This window comes from Podarcis melisellensis (assembly GCF_964234715.1).
Source record: "Podarcis melisellensis genome assembly, chromosome: 12".
Lineage (NCBI taxonomy): Eukaryota > Metazoa > Chordata > Lepidosauria > Squamata > Lacertidae > Podarcis > Podarcis melisellensis.
The window spans coordinates 6,203,545-6,228,646 of NC_138544.1; the positions used below are offsets into that span (position 1 = coordinate 6,203,545).

Consider the following 25,102-nt stretch of genomic DNA (forward strand, 5'->3'; position numbering starts at 1 on the left):
ATATGAACCACATATAAACATGCCCACACAAATACCATAACTGGAGGTTTTTAGAATGGTTCCCATGTACCCCAAGGGCTCTTACCTTTTAACACAATTTACTTGCTTAAAATGTCCCAAAGATGGGTGACAACACTTATTTGAGGTCTGAACCAGCTGGGAACTTTTAGAGAGCTGAACTGCCCGATGACACTGACGTTTTGCCAGAAGGCAAAACCAAATAAGTCAAATTAAATAACCACATCATTTTACCTACTTGTTAACCCATCAACCATTTTTTCAGCAAGACGACAAGGACACTGCCGTCAAACCACGACCCACCCATTTATTGCAAACAGAGAATTCATTACAAATTCCTAAGTTTTAACCTGAGGTTTCCTGTTAATGATTTCTTTTTATGTCGGAGGAAGTACTACGAATTTCTCGTGAAGGAAACAAAAAATGGTGCAATGTGGCAATTGTGTGGTTTCTCTCTCTGCCGGCTGTTGCTTTACCAGGCAGAACTGTAAAAACTGCCTGAGGACACTTTTCAGGCCTGTATGAACTTTGCTAAGAGTGAGTTTGTTGAACTCAAGTAACTCTAAGATGGGCAGAAATCCAGACAGACGTTTCAGAGGTTACTAGGATTCCTTGTGGAAGAAGAGGAACATGATTGGTTTGTTTTTAATCTACAAAGAACAATAATTTCTGAGAAGAGAAGTTCTGTGTCTGTGCCATGCATAAGACAGTGTCTTCAAAAAATAATTGAGGAGTCTTCAGTTATTTTAATAACTTGAGCAACGCTAAAGGGACAATTTCTCCATAGAGCCAGGATGTTCCCCCAAGTTCTTTAGCCAAAGGTGGAAAAGCATGAAGCTTTTTTTTTGACATCAAATAACCCCCCGAGTCTGCCAGTCCATTTCATTAGGCTACAAAGTCCTATTTCCTACCCGGAAAAATGGTCCATACTGTTCATTGCTATGCTGCCAACATGCTCAAATCCAGAACTCTAGTATGTTATTAGCACTGCCCTCAAATCCCTTAGAGGAAGACGTTGAAAAATCGAATTTAAGAGTCTTCTAAGCAGCATATTAAGTCTGGATGTAAGGAATACAGGTTCAAAGCCCAGCTAGAAAGTTCTTTGCATGCCCTTAGACAGAGGGATTTGCCCATATTGGAACAGAAAGTCCATCTGTTCCAACAAACCTTCCCTGACTCTTGCTATGTTTTTTTCTAGAATTTGATTCTACAAAATGGTATTTAGTTCCATTGCTCTGTATAGAAAGAGAGATACAAGTATAATATTTGTTATCTGATGTGTAAACCACTTACAGCAAGCAAAGCCAGTGTGGTACCTCCAGATCTTGTTGGACTACAATTCCCATCATCCCCGAACCAGCGGCCATGCCGGCAGTGGATGGTGGGGCAACATATGGAGGGCACCACATTGGGTACCTCCGACTTAAGTGACTATTCTAGGAATATGCGGCATATAACTATGTGAAACAAACAAGGATTCCCATTGGAAGTCAATCACACAGTGGGATCTGGGACACCACCAACTGCTCCTACCCCATTGAGGGCTCAGCACCTCATCAAAAGAACAACAACTGCCTGGTGGTGCTTTGAGAACATCTGCCTAACACCTCAGCAACCAAGGAAATTGCCTTGGGCAGCAAGAAAATGGTTCTGTTTTATTTGGAGCAAGACTTTCCATAGTTACACACGGCTCTTTTGCAGTGCTTGACCTCACAATGCAGCCAGCTAGACCACATATATAGCACAGTGTTTCCCAACCTTGGGTCTTCAGCTGTTTTTGGACTACAATTCCCATCATCCTTGACCACTGATCTTGCTAGCTAGGGATGATGGGAGTTGTAGTCCAGAAATAGCTGGAGACCCAAGCTTGGGAAACACTGTACTAGCACACACCTACACCCCAGAGACCTCGCTTGATGTCCACAAGGTCTCCTCATCCTGACCAGATTAGGCTCGAAGTATTGCTGCAGCCAATTCTGTAAACCGCTTTGAGGTTTCTTTTGTACAACCAAGCAGTCTAGAAACGTTATGAAATAAATAAATCAGCAATAGAATGAAGTTGTGGTCTGTGTTTGGTTGTGGTTGTGCGTGGGTGTGCCCACAACAGTTTTTTCCGGTTTGCAAATATGCCCCTGGGCCCAAAAAAGTTGGTAACCTCAGACACACTCCCCAACCACTTCCAAATTGGCCTGGCAAAGTTAGGAAATAGTGTGTGTGTGTGTGTGTGAACACTGGTTCCCTTTCGGCTCAGGCCTGCCACTAATCAGACCACCCCACAATTCATGTCAAAATTGCGACACAAGAGAAACGTGTTTCCTCAAACGATTTTTTCAATTTCAACTGCACCGAGGCAAACTGAAACAAAGCTGAGCAAAGTCCTCCATTGTCTTTACTCTGCTATTAAACAGAGACGTGATATAGAAATAATTCCCCCCTCTTCCTACTTGTAAAAGTATTAAACAAAGAAAAGTTATGTTACAGATAGTCAATGCGGCAGGGAAACGGGTGCTTGCTGCAGCCCATAACATAAGATGTTTACATGCGTGGGCTTGGCGGTGATGGGTGAACTCACAGCCTGTTGGTGTTAAAATCTCAGCAGGAAGAGCTGTTTTTAGATATCAAGCAACAGGGAAGGCAAATTAAAAAAGCATTGTTTTTTTAAAACAGAACAAAAGAAAGGGAAGGCCTTTTCTACAATGATTAAAATATCCTGTGGCATTTAAACCAGGATTTCCTATTTTAGGGAAATGGCACTGGGAGGGGGGAATGTTCACACAGAATAAAATTACAGCATAGCTTTCATAAGAGAAACACTCCTTCTGCCACAAAATCTTTAAGGACTGTAGTCATGGGTGCACCCCTCTTGTTTCAACACCCAAGCAAGGGAAACAGAGTCTGACTGAAAAGCCTGTAGCACAAGTATGTTCACAAGCCGTGGCTGGAAAGGAGGCTGTGTCCTCTCAACCTTATTGGAAACTCTGCAAACCAGAGAAATATTGTTGCATTCTCTGGCTACCTGCAATTTATTTTTTCTTTGCAGAATAGCGAACTCAGCTGTCGAAGGGCAGGGCTCTTAAAAATTGAAGGAAGATGATTTCCTAGCACTCAAAAGATGTGATTTAACTGTCGAGATCACAAGTCTCCGGTCACCACCCAACTTATCTTCTATAGGCCCAGGACACCATCTAAAATTAACCCCCAACTTTGGCAGTATAAACACGATCACATTTCTTTCTACTTCTGCAGTCTGCCTCACAAGAGACCCAGCCGTTCAGCTGAGTGATCATTCACTGCCAGGTTTTATATGGAGAAGCTGTAGTTTTTCCTCACCCAAGCAGCACAGTTCAACCCTGAAATCTGTTTTGCATCTAGCAGAGACCAATGCAATGAGCACTCCATCGTAAGGCAGGAATGAACTGCAGACTTAGGAACTTGAGCATCACGTCCAGTGTCTTCTTTGTTCTTCATCCCACTGTTTTGTTGAACATCCAGTCTGAATAAGAACTGGAAGGCTTGCTCACTATTTTACAACATTTTAGTTGGACCTAATAAGGCAGTGAAAGGGACGCGGGTGGCGCTGTGGGTTCAACCACAGAGCCTAGGACTTGCCGATCAGAAGGTCACGGTTCGAATCCCTGCAACGGGGTGAGCTCCCATTGCTCAGTCCCTGCTCCTGCCAACCTAGCAGTTCGAAAGCACATCAAAGTGCAAGTAGATAAATAGGTACCGCTCCGGCGGGAAGGTTAATGGCGTTTCCGTGCGCTGGTTTGCCAGAAGCAGCTTAGTCATGCTGGCCACATGACCCAGAAGCTGTACACCGGCTCCCTCGGCCAGTAAAGCGAGATGAGTGCCGCAACCCCAGAGTCGGTCACGACTGGACCTAATGGTCAGGGGTCCCTTTACCTTTACCTTTAATAAGCTAGTGATCCCTAAAGCCACTCACAGTGGCTGCAACCAGGATTCAATACATTTATTCACTTTGATTGTGAGAGGCAGGGACTATTGTATGGAGATGACAATTATTACTCACGTGTTTGTAGACTATAAAGTACTGCAGATCTGGATTTTTAAAAATACCCAGCGCATTGTAAGGTAACTTTTTTTGCTGTGCAGGAAAGATCTATTGATTTGGCTGCAGCAGAGAGTAAGAATTTGTTGCAGTTTATCAGGCCAGGAATTTTTTGCAGAATGGAAAACAGTTGGCAGGTTTCTTCCTTAGGGGATATTCGTGTGCCACATATGAGCAAAATGGGAGGGTGAGATGAGGAGAAGGCAGGCTCCTGTGTTTCTGAGGGGCAACAAATCTGAATATTTATTTGCAAGTCTGCTGTACACTGTACATCCACTATTCTCCATCACTGACCGAACAACAATAGCAGCAGCAGCAGTCCCCACGCTCTCCCCTTTCCCCTCTCTCACTGCTAACATTATTATCCTCCCAAGTCATACATTGACAGTCAGCAGCTACAACAGGAGACCTCTACTGTGTTTCATTATTTGCATGAATGCTCCTGCATTCTCCTCAAGAGGAGAAATTCCATTATGCCTGAATTCTGGCCTCTTTTTGCTGCTCTTCTAGGATATCATGAAGATGTAGGCGGGCGGGAATAATAGTGGGTAATCATTGCTCCAAGAAAGATTCAGAGAATGTTTAAGAAGCAATGTTCATGAAAGTTTTATCAGCATAACTACGGGCTATTAGAAAAAGAGCGGAGGGTGTTAGTGTCTGTTCAGGGCGAAGGTTTCGACAAAAAGCACAGAGCTGCAGCAAGCTTTTAGAACGCGATCAATATTTATGCGTTTGCGGAACTGGGAAAAGGCCTCAATGTACAAGTTCCACTGAGGTCCCTTGACGATACTTGTGAAACAGACCCCAGGTTGGAAGAAAATAATCAAGACTGAGGTGGAACCAACGGCTGAGAGTAACAGAATTAGGGGACCGCTTCTCTGGAAAATACCGTATTTTTCGCTCTATAAGGCGCACCAGACCACAAGACGCACCTAGTTTTTGGAGGAGGAAAACAAGAAAAAAATATTCTGAATCTCAGATGCCTGAACAGCAAGAGGGATTGCTGCGCAGTGAAAGCAGTGATCCCTCTTGCTGTTCTGGCTTCTGTGATAGCTGCGCAGCCTGCATTCGCTCCATAAGACGCACACACATTTCCCCTTACTTTTTAGGAGGGAAAAAGTGAGTCTTATAGAGCAAAAAATACGGTAACTTCCCTGTCCTGCCCACAAAAATGCCGCTCAAGCCAAGAGTGTCTGCTTAGGAAAATAACAATATTGTAAGGCAGCCTACCCCAAGCACCACAAACAGATCTCTTAGTATTGCAGCTCCCACAATTCTTTGGGGGAAACCGCAGAAAGGAAAGCGTTCTGAAAACAATTTAAAAGCCATTCCTTAAAATCAATTTACCTTGGAGTAGACTGCCATCGAGACAATCTTGAGTAAGTTATTAAAGGTATATATCATATGGCCTAAGGAGATGCTAAGTCCTGTTTCCCAAACAATGTCTCCCCAAATTGGTTCAATAATTGAGAAGGCTTAAAGCAATTATAAGGAACAATTCTGTTGGCACACATAGATTTGCATGTATACCTGGAGGAAGTAAGAAATTACATGGCCTTTTCTAAGCTAGAAACACGTCAGGATTGTCACGATGATAAAAGTGTTTTCATTTGTACGGAGAGTGCTCGTGATTTTGTTTATACACTGTTCTAGGCCAAGGAAACTCGTTCAAAATAAATACAAAAATGCTATCAGCTCTCCAAAAGCATCGGTCAATACCAATCAAATTTCACTCCATGGTGCATGGATTTGCAACAAGAGAAACAGCAAGAAGTCCTTCCGCTTTGTTCTCATTCACACATTGCTGATTCAAAAAACCTTTCTGTATTGATACCATTTTTGAAGATGAAGAAGTAAAATAAAGAGAGAAAAGCATCTTGCTCACTGACAGATCACAATGATGAAGGATCTGCGTGTGTCCTTCAGAGAAGATAGCCGGACTACAGTGAAACAAGGCCCTGGGTTCACACTGGCTTAAAGCTTGAAAGCCTAGATCAGTGGGGGAGAAACTGTGGCCCCTCCTCCAGACGTTGTTGGACTCCAAATCCCATCAGTCCCAGCAAGAATGCCCAATAGTCAGGGGTGATGTGAACTGTAGCCCAACAACACCTGGAGGACCATAGATTTCCCATCCTTGGTTTAAGAACAGTCTAGGACTAGGCTGTCTGGAGAACTATCTGGCAAATGCCCCAGTTATTAAGATCCTCACCAGAGATTCATCAGTCCATCCACTTTCTCAAGAAAGGTGGCTGGCTACCAGCAACAGAAGCCTTCTCAACCATGAACATCATCTGTGAACTTACTTCCCTTTATCCATTTACCTGGAGCCATGTTTCATGATTTTAAGGTATCAGCTATGTTTGCTTTTAATTATCTTGGTGATGTTCTGAATAACAGAATCTAGAAGGCCACAATTATTCATACGATTCAAATGCATATTAATTGTTGCCCTTGTAATGAGTCATGAAACTGGCTTTGGGTTAATCAGGAAAGTACTCTTCATGGAACCTGGGGGAGAAACATCCATTTACAAACAGACAAGAATCTGTTTTGGATCTCCTTATGGCTTAGTTTCCAAGGAAAATATGCAAAGCTTAACTTTTGCAATATCCATATATGAACAAGTGTTTTCTTAAGGATTTACACTCCCATTTCTATACTGCAAAAAAAAACCAGAAGTCTCTAAACACAGTAAGGATTGTGCTGATGGATCCAAAGGTTCAAAACTGTAATCTCTGAACTATTTCGGCTTGTTGCTAAGTAAATATTTCAGTGCTATGCGGGTTATTTGCAGCCAAAACTGAAATATTCCAAGCTGCCTCCAAGCCAGGGAGGCGTTTCAATGTAGCAGAGGCACAAAAACAGAATTGATTTGTAAATGCTGAAAATGGACCAATTTAAAAAGCTGAAGTGTCCATTAGGCTAAGCACACTACGGAGCAGGAACTCAACCAAATCACAGTCCGTTCTTTGTGCTTCCCTCATCCCGTGAGCGCATGGAGTTGCCTCATACCAATACCATTGGTCACGCTAGCTTAGCGCTAACTCCTCTGCCTGGCAGGGACATTGCAAGGTTTCAGGAAGAGCTCTCCCCAGGCCTACTACCCAAGATTAACTGGAGATTATAGGAGCTGAATTATATGCACACAGAGTATGGGCTCTGTCTCTGAGCTCAAGGGCATTGGCCATATTCCACGACTAACTCTGAGTGGCTGGAGCTAGCCAACAATTTAATTTCCCACAATGCCCTCTGCACAGCATCATCCGAGGCCATCATGGGAAATCAAAACAGTAGCTAAACCCAGGAGAAGCTCAGAAACCCTGAGTCAAATGGGTTTTTTTTAAGAGGAGGAAACCCACAAATTGTCTGTATTGTTTCGTGATGTACTGGTTGGTTTTCCCCACTCCAGAGGTTCATTATAAGGTTACCAGATTTTTTTCAATGAATCCAGGGACACTTTTCAACTTCCTACTAAATAGATGGATTTTGTCAGGGGACTGATTTCTCCCAGGAAACGGGGACATCTGGTAACCTTATTATATTAGCCACCTTCAACACTTTGCTGTGGATCAGAAAGGCAGGATACAAATCTTAAAATAAATGAGTACAGCACTCAAAATATGTTTGAATGACAGATTTGACAATGACATGCATTCCTTAACTGTCACCAGATCCTATGCCATTAAGTCACTACATATCTGCAGTCGCTTCCTCTTACATTATACAACAATATTGACTATGGACTGGAGCAAGGACTCCTCTTTCAGCTGCGGAAACAGCTGAGTCTAGAAAAAATTTTGGTGGCTGGGCAGAGCAATTTCAGAGGCCCCAGGGCAAGCACTGACAGTGGGTCGTGCAAGGCCGCTGGGCTCCTGACCACTGCCCAAGTACACCATGTGTTGATGCCAGCCCTGGAACCAGAAAATAAGAGAATAGAGTCAAGCAACAAGGGTGGGGCAGAAAAAGAGGGAAAATAAGCTTTCCTACATCGTTGTTGACAACAGCATGCTAGACTGGCTTCATCATAGCAATGGCATGCCCATGAATCTAGAGAAACAGGTTAGGTGCCTTGCACTCATTTGAACAGCAAGACCTTAAGTATGTTAAACATTACTTTTCACTGCTAAGGTTGGCAGGTCTCTTCCATAGCAACTCACAGGCTGCTTATGAAAATAATGCTTCGTCATCTCTCACTGCATCCTCCTCCTGTATGTACCCAGCATATACATTTTCAGAACTGCATTACAGGCAGATGACACCATAACTGCCCGAGTGGAATGCAACTGCTGCCGCTTCCCTGTTTAGAATTCAAGCAGTTGCCTTGCCAAGGGCTGATCATTTTTTCCAGCGTGTGGTTACACTCACTGCTGATAAATTACAGCAGTGAAATGTTTGGGTTTCAGCATAAGAGGCTAAAATATTTTTTTAAGTATAGTATTAATTGAAGCTGAACGGGCTCTTCCAATGTTCAAAACAGATTATCATAGTGTTGGAATTGAACCCGGGGTCATCTAGTCCAACGCCCTGCAATGCGAGAATTTTAACTAAAGTATGGTTACCAGATTTTTTTCAATGAATCCGGGGACATTTTTTCCTTTTTTTCTTTTTTGAAGCTGAGTAGCAACAGGGAGTCAGTAGTGCGGATGGTGAGGCAAAAGACCCTGGGCCCAAGCACACATGAGTATTGTATAAAGGTGCAAAGCCCTTCTTTCGCACCCTGCGAAACATAAATGCACAGAGTTTTAAAAAACTGTGCAACTGTGCGCCACCTACTCATGACTCCCGAGCATCCCCCAATCTCCTGTCCCCTCCCCCTTTGTTTTGACAGATTGGGGAAGGTTTGGGAGTCGCGGGCGGGTGGCTGTTGCCCAGTTTTTGTTTCACAGGGTGCAAAAGAAGGGCTTTGCACCTTGCCCGACAGAGAAACCGCGCACCTTGCGCCCCTCCTGGGCAACAGCCACCCGTCCACAACTCCCAAGCCTCCCCCAAACTGTCAAAACAAAGGGGAGGGGGCAGGAGATCTGTACTGCTGGACGTCCCCAGTTCCAATTTGGCAGTGGCAGTGGCAGCGAGCAGCTCCTGAAGCCAGCCAGAGCCAACTGCACTACCAGGCTGGCTCTGGGCTGCTGAGGCTGCCGCTGCCACGTTTCCCGGGAACAGATTTGCAAATCTGGGGACAATCTGGGGATGGAATTTGTCAAGGGACAGATTTGCAAATCCAGGGACTGTCCCCGGGAACCGGGGACGTCTGGTAACCCTAAACTAAAGCATCCATGACAGAGGCCATTGTGAGTCCCCAAACACCTGAGGGAGCCCGTTCCACTGTCGAACAGCTCTTACTGCCAGAAGGTTCCCCCTGATGCTTAGTCGAAACCTCCTTCCTTGTAACTTGAAGCCATTGGTTCAAGTCCTGCTCTCCAGAGCAGGAGAAAACAAGCCTGCTCCCTCTTGCATGTGACAGCTCTTTAGATCGTTGAAGATGGCTATCCTATCTCCATAAAGAAGGCTTGACGCCAAAGAATTGATGCTTTTGAATTATGGTGCTGGAGGAGACTCTTGAGAGTCCCATGGACTGCAAGAAGAACAAACCGATCCATTCTGAAGGAAATCAGCCCTGAGTGCTCACTGGAAGGACAAATTCTGAAGCTGAGACTCCAAGACTTTGGCCACCTCATGAGAAGAGAAGACTCCCTGGAAAAGACCTGATGTTGGGAAAGATGGAGGGCACAAGGAGAAGGGGACGACAGAGGACGAGATGGTTGGACAGTGTTCTCGAAGCTACCAGCATGAGTTTGACCAAACTGCGGGAGGCAGTGGAAGACAGGAGTGCCTGGCGTGCTCTGGTCCAGGGGGTCACGAAGAGTCGGACACGACTAAACAACAACAATCCTATCTCCTCTCAGCCACTTCTTTACCAGGCTAAACGTACCCAACTCCCTCAACCATTCCTCACAAGGGCCTGGTTTCCAGACCCTTGATCATCTTGGTTGGCGTCCTCTGCACACATTCCAGGTTGTCAACAACCTTCTTAAATTGTGGCGCCCAGAACTGGGCACAGGATTCCAGGTGTGGTCTGAACAAGGCAGACTAGAGTGGCACTGTTACTTCCCTTGATCAGAAGGGAACAATAGCTTCTGTCTAATGCAACAATTATTTCACATTAAAGATGGGACAGATTTCTTTGTTGCCAAAGAACAGTAGTCACCATCACAACAGGGATGGGTTTGTTCCTTCTTTTTAAAAAAAGTCCCGTGATATAGAAGTTTTTCCACATCAGCAGTTGCTGCAAATATGATGACAAGCCTCTTCAAGTTCAGAATGAGCACACTAAGCCAGCCCTGGCGAGGTCAATGACCAGGAATGACTGTGGGAAATCCTGGAACAGACCCAACCAGGCGAGAGGAGAGCGCAAAACTGAGCGTGTATTTGGCAATCACAGGCATGTGATGAAAAGGGAGAAAGAAGCCTTACTACGACAATATTTCAGAGCGATCTACTCAGCTGCAGATTTAATAGACTCGTTTTTTCTTCTTCAACGAGTGAATCATTATAAACTTCCAATTCCATTTACATATAAAGTACAGCTCACAGAAGCACCTGGAACACCATTTTGTAGCAAAATCATCATTTTTAGCCAGCGGCAGTTCACAAGCAATCCATTTAACTCTTTTCAAGAATCACCAGATGAGATGCCTTGGAATTATTCTGCAATAGGGAAACACTTTTTAATTTTATACATTTACTTTATTTATCAACTGCACTCAGTAAAACCAAACCTGATCTTTAATGAAAAGAAAGCTGCCGATATTATAACACCATTATACAAATGGGGAGACTCAGACAGCACTTGGAATACTGTACCGTTCTGGTCGCCTCGCCTCAAAAGAGATACTGAAAAGCTGGAAAAGGTTCAGGAAAGGGCACCCAACATCTGGAACAACTCCTGTATAAGGGAAGGTTACTGCATTTGAGGTTTTTAGCACAGAAAAAAAGGGAGAATGCTGGAGGCGGATAAAATGTGCATAGTGTGGAGAGGGTGGATACATTCTCCCTCTCACAACATTAGAATCAAGGCCATCAAATAAATCACAGGATCATAGAATTGTAGAGCTGGAAGAGACCCCAAAGGCCATCTAGTCCGACCCCTGCAACACAGGAATCTCAATACATGGACATTGGAAGATTCGGGACAGGCAAAAAAAAGGACTCACTCACACAGCACGTAGCTAAAGGATGGAACTCCCTATAATTAGATATAGCAAAGGCGGCCAACTTTTAAAGGAGACAAATTCTTGGAGACGAAGGCTATCAACCTAAAGCACAGTAGCTAGGCTCTACAGCACACTGTTGGAGGCACTGTGCCTCTGTATCCCGGAAGCGGAGAATCGTAAATGCTGAGAGGGTGGCTACTTACTTCACCAAACCTTTATTAGGCATTACAAATACAGTCAAACCTTGTTCTGCATCTGCGTCTGCTTGGGCAAACGTCAGCAGCAAACCCGGAATTACTGGAACAGGTTACTTCCAGGTTTGCCATTCGCGCATGCAGAAGCGCTAAATTGTGCACCGCGCATGTGCAGACGCGGCACTTTGTTGTGCGTCATTTTAGGGTTGAGGCGGGGCCTCTGGAATGGATCCCTGTCGTAACCCGAAGTTCCACTGTATAAATAAAGGTTAAGGACCCCTGACAGTTTAGTTCAGTCGCAGACGACTCTGGGGTTGCAGCACTCATCTCGCTTTACTGGCCGAGGGAGCCGACGTTTGTCCGCAGACACTTTTTCTGGGTCATGTGGCCAGCATGACTAAGCCGCTTCTGGTGAAACCAGAGCAGCGCACAGAAACGCCATTTACCTTCCCGCCGGAGCGGTACCTATTTATCTACAGTACTTGCACTTTGACGTGCTTTCGAACTGCTAGGTTGACAGGACCAGGGACCGAGCAACAGGAGCTCATCCCGTCATGGGGATTTGAACTGCCGACCTTCTGATCAGCAAGTCCTAGGCTCTGTGGTTTAACGCACAGCACCACCCACGTCCCCCTATGTATCTATACTGTAGACCTAAAACAGGGTTCCTTCCTTCCTTCCTTCCTTCCTTCCTTCCTTCCTTCCTTCCTTCCTTCCTTCCTTCCTTCCTTCCTTTCTTTCTTTCTTTCTTTCTTTCTTTCTTTCTTTCTTTCTTTCTTTCTTTCTTTCCAGAGAATACTGGAAACAGTAGTTCAGTGAAATCATATTGTGGTATAATGATCTTCCTTTGCACAGAAATTCCTTAGCATTGCCAATAAACTACAAATCGCACAACTACAAACTACAAATCGGATTTGAACCGCCGACCTACTAGATCGGCAAGCCCTAGGCTTAGTGGTTTAGACCACAGCGCCACCCGCGTCCCATTACAAATATAGGCCACCATGAAACACCCATATATATCTAATTTTAAAATATATACAGATAAGCAGCCATGTAAAATATGTAATAACGGGGATTTTCATTGGAGTTTCTTCACAGTAAATCATGGGTAGGCAAACTAAGGCCCAGGGGCCGGATTCAGCCCAATCGTCTTCTAAATCCGGCCAACAGACAGTCCAGGAATCAGCGTGTTTTTTCATGAGTAGAATGTGTGCTTTTATTTAAAATGCATCTCTGGGTTATTTGTGGGGCATAGGAATTTGTTCTCTTTTTTCTTCTTCCTCAAAATATAGTCCGGCCCCCACAAGATCTGAGGGACAGTGGACCGGCCCCCTGCTGAAAAAGTTTGCTGACCCCTGCGTTAAGAGATACTATCAATAAAATCTCAGTGCTGCTATTCTCTGGTTTTGCTTGAGGGCATCTGGCTAGCTACTATGAGGGCCGGAGGGTGGGCTGGATGAAACTTTGGCCTGATCCAGCACGATTCTTCTTGTACAAATCCTATTCACATTGATCTGTGAATAAGGCCCCATGGAACTGACCTCTGCATTGACTTTACACTGTAAACTGCAATCCTAGGCACCCATTCCTGAGAGGGAGCCTCAGCTGGGACTGACTTCTGAAGAAACCTTGCACTCGATTCTGCTGTCAGGCTGCGATACAATGAACACTTAGGATTGAATGCCTAAGTCTTGTTAATAGTAAACAGAGAACAGGGTGCTCCCTACAACCATCTCCTTTTACAAAGGAACTATTCAGAGATGTTTGCCTTCACTAAAGTCATTGGATCTTAAGAGAGGAGGTAATTCTATCCGCAAGGCAACAAAGAATACGTCCTGCATCTTGAAGGAGAAGAGCAGAGCACAAGAGAAAAGGAAGATCCTTCATCTATGTGACCTTACAAATAGAATTACCCAGTTTATTTAAAAGAAGAAGAATAATTGTGCCGCCATATGAAACAACACATGAGGTGTTGCACTTCATACAAGTGAAGGAGAACCACAAATTAAATGCTTTATTAAGATCAAACAGGAAGAGGTCAGAAGGAGAACCAAGGGCAGGGAGAGAGAGTATTTATAAGAAATCTCCGTATGTGCAATCTTCTTACAGTAATTGGAATACTTGCAAAAGGGCAGACTGCTTTAAGGCAAAATAAACACTGTATTTTACAGAAACGGTCATTAGGGAAACACGAAGCATGAGAAATCTATTTTTCACTACAACTGTGTTTCATTTCCAGCAACGGTCATTCTGTTAAAAGCCTCCTCAAGCTGTCCTCACATCCTTACATGGTGTTCTGCAAGCGTGCTGTGACTACCCATTGCAGAACAGAGAAAAAAGAGTGAGTAAAGAGCAGGGGGAAAGCAGATCTGTGTAACAATTGAAGTTTAAATGATACAACCTGCACTTTGGGACTATTCCTTACTTCTAAAGTGCTCTGTATCCTTACATTTTCTGCTCTTGTTTCCAGGTGTAGGCCTGCCACACCAAAGCGTCCCGCTCTTGCCAGTGTTTCCACCCATCCTCTCTCGTCATTTCTCATGCCTTGAACTCCCTCCCAAGCCACCAGCACAGCAGCAACTCTCTCTTCCTTCAAATCCTTCACAGAAAAAAGGTTACGTTTTGAGCCCAGCCTTCATCTCCAAATGCGACAAACGAGGCATTCAAGCCTTGCACCAGCGGTTCTCCCGCCGATGGAAGATTCTCTGTGGATTGTTGTGCCTTTGTCAACCTGCAAAAAGGCACTTTGCGGACAACTGGTTTAATGTGGATTGCACATGTCTTGAAACGGAGCTGTCCATTTGCCAGCCACAGACACCACTGCCTTAGAACAGGGGGCAGCAAGGTTTACCTCGCCTGGGCCGGTTCATCCCTCCGTGGACCAGACTGTGTGTGCGCCTGTGATTTCCAGCGTCAGCCTCTGCACAGACGTGATTTTCGGCATCAGCGCATGCGCAGACACGATTTCCGGTGCTGCGGAAGTGAGTCCTTGCACTGTGCCGGTTTAGCGCAGTGCACAGGGACTCGCCAAGTGGGCGGCTCGGTTTGGGGGCGGCTCGTGGGCTGGTTAAACGACCCCCATGGGGCGCTTGTGGCCCATGGGCCTTAGGTTGCTGACCCCTGCCTTAGAAGATGCAATGTGTGCTTCTGAGCAGCTCCTGCTCCTTTCAGTATAGACATAGTCGGTTATCAGCAGCCAAACCCCTGGCATTGAGAAGCCAGATCATTCCCACAGCGGACCGTGCCCAATCCGATCTTCTGAGGGCCTGAAAGCAGGATTGGTTCAGAACGACAAGGAGCATTTGGAAACTGGTTAACTCACTCGTCCAGCGCCGAGGGCCTTCTGGCGGTTCCCTCACTGCGAGAAGCCAAGTTACTGGGAACCAGGCAGAGGGCCTTCTCGGTAGTGGCGCCTGCCCTGTGGAACACCCTCCCACCAGATGTCAAAGAGAAAAACAACTACCAAACCTTTAGAAGACATCTGAAGGCAACCCTGTTTAGGGAAGCTTTTAATGTTTGATGTATTACGGTATTTTAATATTTTGTTGAAAGCCGCCCAAAGTGGCTGGAGAAGCCCAGCCAGATGTGCGGGGTATAAATAATAAATAATAATAATAATAATAATAATAATAATAATAATAATAATAATTACTTCAAACTGGTTTGCTTTATTTTGTTGATTTTTCATCCTTTCCTCTCAGGACCAGAGCTCCTTCCCAGGACTCAGAACAAAATAAAGGACCAGAAACCGTTATCTCCTTGACGTTATTTCCTTTTTGTGCTACAGATGTGTTCGTATGCATGCAGCCTTTGTTAAAGACATGCTAGTTCTGAGTCAGACGACTATTCTCTGGAACAGGTTGATGTTGCAAAGCATTTCCCCATAGCACAATGTCTGCGCTAAATTCCCCCTGCCGTCCGTGTTCCTAAAGAGATTATTCCTCTAAACACAGAGAAGTAGCCTAGCAGAAAGCAAGACCAGCTTGACAACAAGATGCTTTGTTCTTAAAGTCTCCCAATGAACAGGAGATGCCAAGACTGCAATGCAGAAGAGAAAGGGGGGAGAAAGAAATGCTTGAATTTTTACAAAGCAAACCACAAGCCTTAGGGAAAGGGAAAGCAACCCTGTAAGGCTGATTGACAACGCCAGGAAGTTTCTACAACACATGAAGCACAATCCTGCTCATGTCTACTCTTATGTAACTGAGCTCAACCAAAGTTAGTGCCAGATCACGGGGTTTAGTGCTGCATCCTGAATAATCCACAAGAACATGGGAAGTTGCCTTACAATGGACCACTGATCCATCAGCTTTGTTTACACCCTGACTAGTAGTGGCCTTCCAGAGTTTTGAGACACAGGGGTCTTTCCCACTCCTCCTCAAAGATGTTAAGGGTTCAGCCTTCTACATGCCAAGCAGGTATTCTACCTGTTATGTACTGAGTTGAATTGGATCCAGATTGCAGCTGATTGGTCCTAGAACAATAGGATTCAGAATGCAGCAGTCTGATTGGTCCACAGGAGCCACCCAATCCAACTCCAGGTGGAAGTGAATCCGCAACCTGATTGGCCTACAGGAGAATCCCAGAATTAGCCAATCACGTGGGGCCCATTGTGTAAATAATATATATAAAGCGGACATTTCGGGGGAACTTCCATTCCTCCTCACTAATATAAGCTGAATAAAGAGCATGAAATCCACACTCAACTCCGAGTATATTTCACTACCACTGAGCCACAGCCCTGGCCCCAAGAGTACGTTGAACAGAAGCTCTGCAATGCAAGCTTAGGTGCCGGCAGCTGGCACAGAACTGGCTGCCTTTTCCCACCACGACAGGGCAAACCCTGCTGGCTCCAGAGGAGATGGCAGCAGCATTGCTCCTCCCTGGTCCCTTTTGCACAGGCTAGAGGGACAAACCTAGGATCGTTTGTCCTGGTTCCAGTTCATGGTTAAAGCAGAGAGATCTTAACCACAAGCCTGAGTTTCGAAGACGTACTGTATTTTTCGCTCTATAAGACGCCCCAGACCACAAGTTTTTGGAGGAGGAAAACAAGAAAAAAAATATTCTGAATCCCAGAAGCCAGAAGAGCAAGAGGGATAGTGAAAGCAGCAATCCCTCTTGCTGATCTGGCTTCTGGGATAGCTGCGCAGCCTGCATTCGCTCCATAAGACGCACACACATTTCCCCTTACTTTTTAGGAGGGAAAAAGTGAGTCTTATAGAGCAAAAAATACGGTAAGTTGCCCTGCACTGAGCGAAAAAGCCCAGAGAAGCTACAGGCTCTTCTCCGCTTGCTCAGTCACAATAAGCCATACTCTATGCTTTCCAAGGTGCATGGACCACTTCAATACAGCATCCCAAGAATCTCAGACACTCTGTGCTAAACACCAAGTCATCAGTGCTAAGGGTGAGAGAAAAAATTGGAAATGTGGAGAACCTTTTATTAAATTGCAAGGCATATTCCACTGGTTAGTTACCCAAGTTTTATATTTCCCAGCACAGATTTTTCCCCCCCAGTCTCCCATTCAGGGGTGCCAACTATAACGAAATATTATGGGGCCCCAGGTAAGCCCCGCCCAGCATAATCAATCACATGACACGGTGCACACACAAATATTGGCCCCCTCAAATATTTTATTGTGTTGGCTAAAGCCCCCACACATCCAGATTTCTGATAACAGTAGTAGCTTATAAGAGGAAAAATGGATTACTCTATGATTATTGATTTTGCCTAAATAATATTGATTTATACTGATAATTTGATATTTTAAGCGCTATATTGTTCTTATTTTAATGGAATTTAGAAATTCACGGTTTGAGATGTATTTGATTTAAACGTATTTTAATTTATTAATTTTATTTTGTTATACCTGTTTTGCTGTATGATGTATTGAATATGGGCCTATGGCCGTAATAAACTATCTATCACCCCCACAGACCCTAGGAGTTGGCTCCTATGCTCCCATGACTACTTTGCTACTACAAACAACAACAATTATTTGCCCTCTGACACTCCTTGTCCAAAGTTTTCGGATTCTTTGACAAGCTGAATTCTTAAAGATTGTGGAAAGCAAGTCTAAGGTTGCATGCAATTCTTCTCCTCTTCCAAGCTGACATTTGCAGAATGTATTCCGAGTACAGCCTGATTCTGTGTTTCGACACAGGGAAATCTGAAGGGTTATTCTAAGTGTTTGGGTTTCCAGATTATCAGGGTTCCCACCTGCAACGCGGCTTCTAAGTGCATACAGGCCTCAGATTTCCTCTCTGCAAGTTGTTTAAACACAGTCAGCCTCCCAGAGTGGCTGGGACAACCCAATGAGATGTGTGGGGTACAAATAATGACATTATTGTTATTTTAGATTTTCAGAGCTTAGACTTGAAAAATGCTAAAACAACGAGTATTATTTTTTTATTGCATGCTTTTGGAGCTAATGGTTTCTGTGTGTGCTCATGTTATTAGGACTGTGCTTTTTCCTGCTCTTTTATTACAGCAGAATTTGTCTTGGATGTACTCCAGCGTATTATTAGAATGGGTACAGGAAAATATACAAGGAGATAAAGGAAGAGATAAGGAACAAAATAGACACACCTTACCGCTCTGCCAAGCCACCAAGAGCTGAGCATACAAAAATAAACTAACAGAGTCTTTGTTGGTGCTTTCAAACATATATATTGTTGGATTAGCAGCAGAATGGTATCGGTCCTAATGCATGAACATCACTCCAGTACGGGGCCAGGAGAAAAGAGGTGCTCTGAAAGCAGCTCTCCATTGGCTGAGAATGTTCATTAGCCCAAGACTTGGAGGCTAGACAAGTTTCTAGGCATGATATTTGCAAAGGGAAGTTTGGGATGTGTGGGCAGACTATGTACGCAGCTTCCTCTCAGCTTCAAATAAAACTAGCAGTCCCAGGCCTTCTGAGTAAGACGACTACCACTCACAAAGCGTAAAGCTTTGCATAATTCAGCTTTTCTGGGAACAGCGTTTTAATTATTCTTTAGTTTTCATCATTTTTTTTCCTAATCTCAGGCTGCCCACAGCCCTGCCTAGATCTCACCCTGTGCGTTTTGTGGCAGGGATCCTTGCATGGAGCAACTTGTTCATTTATCTCCCCCCAGGAAATCTACTGTAATCTGGTGTCGCAATGAGATGCTACCCACTGGACTTGTCATTTTGAAGCCCAAAAGATGTAGGCATGGGGAAGACAGCACACATTAGAAATACAGTGGTACCTCGGGTTAAGTACTTAATTTGTTCCGGAGGTCCGTACTTAACCTGAAACTGTTCTTAACCTGAAGCACCACTTTAGCTAATGGGGCCTCCTGGTGCTGCTGCGCCGCAGGAGCATGATTTCTGTTCTCATCCTGAAGCAAAGTTCTTAACCTGAAGCACTATTTCTGGGTTAGCAGAGTCTGTAACCTGAAGCATATGTAACATGAAGCGTATGTAACCCGAGGTGCCACTGTATGCCCAACACAAGGAACACCAGTAATAAAATAAAATAAATGCAAAAAGCGAAAGTCTCATTACCAAGCACACATACATTTATTTGCACAAATGAGGGAGCCCTTTTTGAAAAGGGAGAGGGGGTCAATACTAAACCCCAAGGAGGGACAAAGGGTGTAGCTTTTTCCTATCACAGCTTAAGGCAATGCCTACAATACACACTTTAAAACCAGTTTGAAATTTGCCTTGTTGTCATGGCTGGGAACACTGGACTGGGGTGTGTGGTTTTATAAAGAGGCTTGAATCTCTGGCTCCATACACACCATACATATAAAGCACGTGATCTCCCCCAAAGAACCTTGGGACCTGTAGTCTTCCCACTACAGAGCTATAATTCCCAGCACCCCTTTAAAAACTACAGTTCCCAAGGTTATTTGGGGGAAGTTGTGTGCTTTAACTGTAAGGCCTGTGCAGATAGCCAAAGACTTTTTGGTCCTTGCACAAAACTGCCGGTGCTTGTTGTTCTTTAGAGGAAGCCAAAAATCATCCAAGCAGTTTTATATATGTGTTGAAATATGCCCTTAGGAATATCACTTGTAGAACAATCGACCGCATAGTTATGGGAACACTTCTGATCCACTAGTCAAATGGCTCAGCATCACTTTTCGACAAGCCAGTCTCCGTTCCAAATCCAATATGAGAGAAGTAGGGGTAGAAGGGAAGGGTGGAAGCGCTTTCCTTTTTTAAAAACAAACAAACAAACAAACAAACCACAAAAGCAAAAGACATCCACCACGATCTTTTTGAAGAAAGAAGAAAGAAGATGCTGTTCACAGTCAAAGACAAATGCCACGCTCATCTTCAGAACAGAAAAATCAGAAAGCCCAGGAAGAGAGATTCAAAGGTTTACTGGAGGTCAATAGCACAGGTGACAACCTTGCCAACTGCCGCCTCAATAACCCCACCACGGACTAAGTGTTAAATACTGCAGCTACCAAAAAATGAAAGGGGGGGTGAGGAAAGTTAGGAACCCACCATTTAAAACAGAGGGAAATGATTCATTTCCAAAAATGGGGGAGGAAAAGACCGTGCTCTCTGTGAGAAGCTGGCATATTCATTCATAGGATAGAAGAAGCTTTTGAGAAGGATTAACACAATTGATGTGGCGGAGAACATTGAGCGTAAGAGGATTAAACAATTTATCGGCCTTCGCCAAGCCGGTCGCCTCCAGATGTTTGGGATTGCGACGGCTGTGCTGGCTGATGGGAGTTGCAGTCCAAAGCCTTTGGAGGGCACCGGCTTGGGGAAGGCTGCTCTGCATCACAGGAAGACAACCAAACCCTTCTGCGGGCTGTTCAGAAAAGCGAATGATTCCTTTTAGCCCCAGGAGAGTAAATGGTGCTGCATGTTTTGTTTTCCCTGCTCAGGAGCAAGGCACCAATCCAGCCCAGGGAGATGCAGGATTCAAGCAAACTCATCTAAAGGTAGCATATTGTAAAACAGAGCAAATGCCTTGAGGGGCATCTTGCTTCCTGAACCTAAGAATAACTGTATCAAATATGCATTAGCAATAAGCGCCAGCTGTTGCAAGAAAACGATAAAGAGAGACGTCGAGGCAGAACCGTGGGTTAAATATTACCATCACTTTCGTTGGGGTTTGCAGGAAAGGCAAGTGTGTTTGGGCCGAGGGGATCAAAGATCCCTTGTGTTTGTGTTCCCTCAGGACCAGAAAAGCTGCACCTACTGAAATTTCTGCACATCAGGATGTTGTGGGTGGCGAAGGAGCAGGTCCAGAAGGGAGGGGGGAGTAAAGAGATTCGCAACACTCAAGAACGGAGTGAAGAACAATTGTAACCCAAGTAACCAAGACATTTTGGCATCTGAGGTAATCCACAAAATGGCACCTCCCTCCTTGCCAGGGAAGAAGGGGTGAGAGAAGACCTACCTAATGAACAAGGGAGGAGTAAATATCTACATTATAAATATCTGCTGCCCCTGTGGATCCTTCTGCCTGAGGTATTTTGCTTCACCTTGCCTCATAGGTGGGCTGGCTCTGCCAGTAACAATGATCAGAGGCTAGGGTGAAACTTCTTATAGGTCAGGTTCTCTCCCCCCATGAAAGTTGATGCCCTTAATTAAATGGATCAAGGTGCCCCGTTGTGCCCAGACCCTTCCATCTAAAAGTGAAAGGGCATGTTTCCCTCATGTCATGTTTCCCCGCTCACAGAAAGCCAGCATGGCAGGGAGAACAGTTCTGACTTGTCTTGTTCCCTGACATGTTAGATTTGGATCTTTTTCATGGGGTGGGGCAATTTCCTTTCACTTGACACAGTACAGTATGGGAAGGGCTGTACAACATGACGGTTGAGCAACATGATCAACACTTCTGTTCCCAGGCACATTTACTTGGGAGTCAACTCCATTAAACCCAGTGGGACCTACTTCCAAAAAAAGTGTATGAACTCTGCTACCTGGCAAACAGCAGAAGGCTAGTCATATTTGTTTGTAACCGACAATGAGGCTATTTGAGCACCATAAATTCAAGGGTGGTTGGTCTAATCTTTCCCTCCATTTCGGCTGCTGTCCTAAGGTGTGGGAGACCCACAAGCAGTTGAAACTGTTTATTCAAATCCCAGCAGGGCTGTGAAAAGGAGGGTGCAGAGTGCTCTTGCACTCCTCTGTCTGTTTTGTGGCTTAAAAAACAAAACACAATTTGCCAGGACTTCCATTTGAAATCCTAGAGTTGTTGACAGTTAACGTGGACAATGCTGATCTATATGGAACAATGGCCTAACTCATTTTAAAGTAGCATCTAATGTTTCTATTATAGGCCCCGGGACACACTCCCAGGGCCACCTGATTGCAACATGAAGATCACAAAATATGTTCTTGCAGCTGCAAATCCCTTTGTTATTGGGTGATGATATGTAATTGAAACTTCTGAATCCTGTGTATGAGACTGTCCGAACCTGCTTGCGACCCAGACCAGGAACTTTTGAAAAGGGGTGTGTTCTTCTGCTTCCCTGAAAGTTTTCAAGGCAAGGACTGCTATGTTTTTGATCACTCACGGCCCTGTGTTGCAAGGGAGGAAGATTGCAGCACAAGCTTCACCACTGTAAACACGAATTGCTCATTCCTTCCTTTTGGTCCAACCCACAGAAGCCTCTCAGCGCTCCAGCATGCTTCTGTTTGTGGGAAAACAAAAAGTACCGCAATATGGTATATACCAAATGCAGAGTTTCATCTCTGCACTGCGGACATGTGGACAATGGCCGTTACTCAAGTTCAGATTGCAGTGCAGGATGGAAAAAAAAGTTCTTTGGCAAAAACACAGTAAATCACAGGTCTGAAATCACTCCTACGAAAAATACCCCTTTAAGTCTTTGATGTGTGCTTTCTCCATCTAGGAACCAAGGCAACTTTATCAAATCAAGCTTTTCTGAAGAGGGGGGGGGGGGCTATTTTTCCACGAAAGAACAGAAAGAGAAAATGGAGTTTGACACGCAGCATTACTTCAGTTTCAAAATAATGAGGTCACTTCTCGCTGAACCTCCGATGAACACAGCACGGTTTTCAAGCAATGTTTGCCATGGCAACGCATATATACACAAATTCTTGCTCACGGTGCCTCTTTCTAAAGAAACTGCTAAGCACAAGAAGTTGCAGCAAGAAAGTACTCACTTCTTGTTCCTAATGACCATTCAAAACTCTTGACCAGACAAGCAAATCCTTGCCTTGGAGATTGTCTTGATTGAAACACATGGACTAGTAGACTGCCAGGACAATTTAAATTTGACAGGAAATTCTCATTGTCCGGAGGCTCACCTCCCTCATTCATTAGCCTCAAGACTGTTTTAAACACGAATGCTTCCATGCAAAGGTCTGAGAGGGCACTTACCTGTGTTGTACACACAACAACGAAAACAAATTCAATTTGAGATCAGTGTGGACACTACCTGGCTGCAGAATGCTGGCATGTTAACAGGTCAAATGGATGAGCCAGCAGGCAAGATGTTATCCACACTTTGCAAACACCAAATGAGCACATGCTTTTCAGTGGCCTCTGCATGGTAGCTCTCATATTTTGGGGCTCCCAAGTCCATGAGATATGCCCAAGACCTCCAAAATCTCAGCTTCAAACTCCATGAGAAGCTGGTTGCAGATCTGCATGTTTAATCCCGGATCTACCCAAACCACACAGAAAACAGACAGCAGGGGATCCAGATGAGAGTAAAGGGGGGAGATCAGGTGAAGGGGAAGAAAAAACCTACACACCTCAAGTGTTTTTGCCGCACAACCAAGCTCACTTTCAGTAATGGGAAAAGAGACATCAGGAGTCAAGACAGCAAGGAGGAAATTGCGGACAGGAGAATGAGAATTATGCCCCCTCTGATTTTGGCTCCATCCACCCACCTTTTGCTTTTTAAAAATTGTTAAGGAATTGCAGCAGATTCAGGCTTAAATGCACAAATCTGCTAAGAGATAAGTAACAGAATGGGGAGCGTGGAAATATTCCTACTTATGTATACTGTTCTCGGTTGCCATTCATGGGACACTGGCCCAGATGAGTCAGTTTCCGAACTAAATACCACATATCTCAACAGCATTAGTTACCCAAAAAGGTTCAAATGGTAGGCTGTGGCATCAGGATGAAGCATGCATAGCATCTCTGAATATGTCCAATGGGCATTATTTTGGGCCTATAAGCAAAGGTTAACAGGATTAGCTATGGGCTTACAGACAGCCCAACAGGGAGCAGTTGAGTTCAGTTTGTCCCATCATATTTTTTTTTAAAGCAGCGGTGGGGAACCTGTGGCTCTCCCAACATTGCTGGACTCCAGCTCCCATCAGCATGGCTAATTGTCAGGAATGATGGGAGCTGCAGTCTGGCAACATCACGAGGGCCAAAAGGTCCCCCATTCCTGGCTTGAACCAGGAGGTCATCACAAAGCCAAGGGAAGCATGAAACAAACAAGCGAAGGATAACTCCCCGCAGGTACTGCACAAGAGGTCCCATACCTGTTCTCCAGCAGCGTCATGCACACGACCTCTCGCACACCAGGATTGTTGGCTTTTTCGACGGAGCAGCTCTGCAGATTCCAGGTGGCCAGCCTCAGGACAGGCTTCCCATCCCGCACCCCACCAAACATCTCCACGGTGGGCCGCGTGGAGATAATCTGCGTGGGTCCTCCGGGAGGGAAATCCAAGTCCTCACTCTGGAGGCTCAGCGAGGTGGGGCTCGGGTGAGGCTTGACCATGAAGTTGAGGCCGCCATTGGTATTCGTCGAAGGAGGCCTTGAGCGCTCGGCAAATATCTGGTGCCGGATTTTGTCCAAGAACGAAGAGTTGATGCAGTCCATCTTGACCATGTCCTCAATGTTCTTGAAGGGCCCGTGCTCTCGGCGGTACTCGACTATGCTGTTGGCTATTTTTTCCGTGACGCCACGGATGCTCATGAGCTGGGCAGGGGTGGCCGTGTTGATATTGATCTTCGCAGCTGAAAGGTGGTCGAGGTTCTGGTCCTTCCGCAAGGAGCTGGGCGAGTGCTGGGCCGAGTTCCCTTTGCTGCTCACGCAGATCTCAAACTTCACCTGCTCCAGCTTGGCAGCTCCGACCCCACTCACCAGGGCCAAGTCCTCGACCTTCTTGAAGCCCCCAATATACTCCCGGTATTCCACAATGCTCTGCGCAACCGTCCTGGTGACCCCGGGCAGAGTCATGAGCTCCTCCTCGGTGGCCGTGTTGATATTCAGCCTCTCCTGGTTCACAAGGATGTTGCTGAAGTTGCACGCCGCGCTAAATTTGCGGCTGTGGCACAGGTCCGAGGGGTCTCTGGGGATGGAGCGGTGGCAGCCAAGGTTGCCCCCCATGCTGGCTGGCTTGCTTTAGCAGCGGTGCAATAATCCACGGTCGCTCTGGAGGCGCTTGGTGGCCTGCACAGCAGTAGCGTGGCACTCTGCACCGTCCAGGATTCCCTCCTTAGCAGGCAGGCAACATCAGAGGCAGAGGACCTTAAGCGTCTCATTCAAGAAACTGGCAACAAAATATTCCTCCTGGGAGGGAGGGACGGAGGGACGGAGGGACGGAGGCGGGCTGTAAACACCGGGCTCCAAAATCAAACTTGGCAAGCGGCTGGGATATTCGCGGGCTGCTGGACTGCACTC

The 25,102-nt window shown here is 45.3% G+C and overlaps 1 protein-coding gene across 1 annotated transcript in view; it reads right to left on the minus strand.

Moving 5' to 3' along the window:
• The window catches only part of EEPD1 (endonuclease/exonuclease/phosphatase family domain containing 1), a 62,809-nt gene extending 37,967 nt beyond the window's left edge, over positions 1-24,842 (minus strand). The window contains exon 1 of the mRNA XM_081931124.1: positions 23,958-24,842. Coding sequence (XP_081787250.1) covers positions 23,958-24,808 — 851 coding nt within the window. The 5' untranslated portion in view covers positions 24,809-24,842. The remainder of the gene's footprint in view (positions 1-23,957) is intronic.
• Positions 24,843-25,102: the final 260 nt, after the last annotated feature.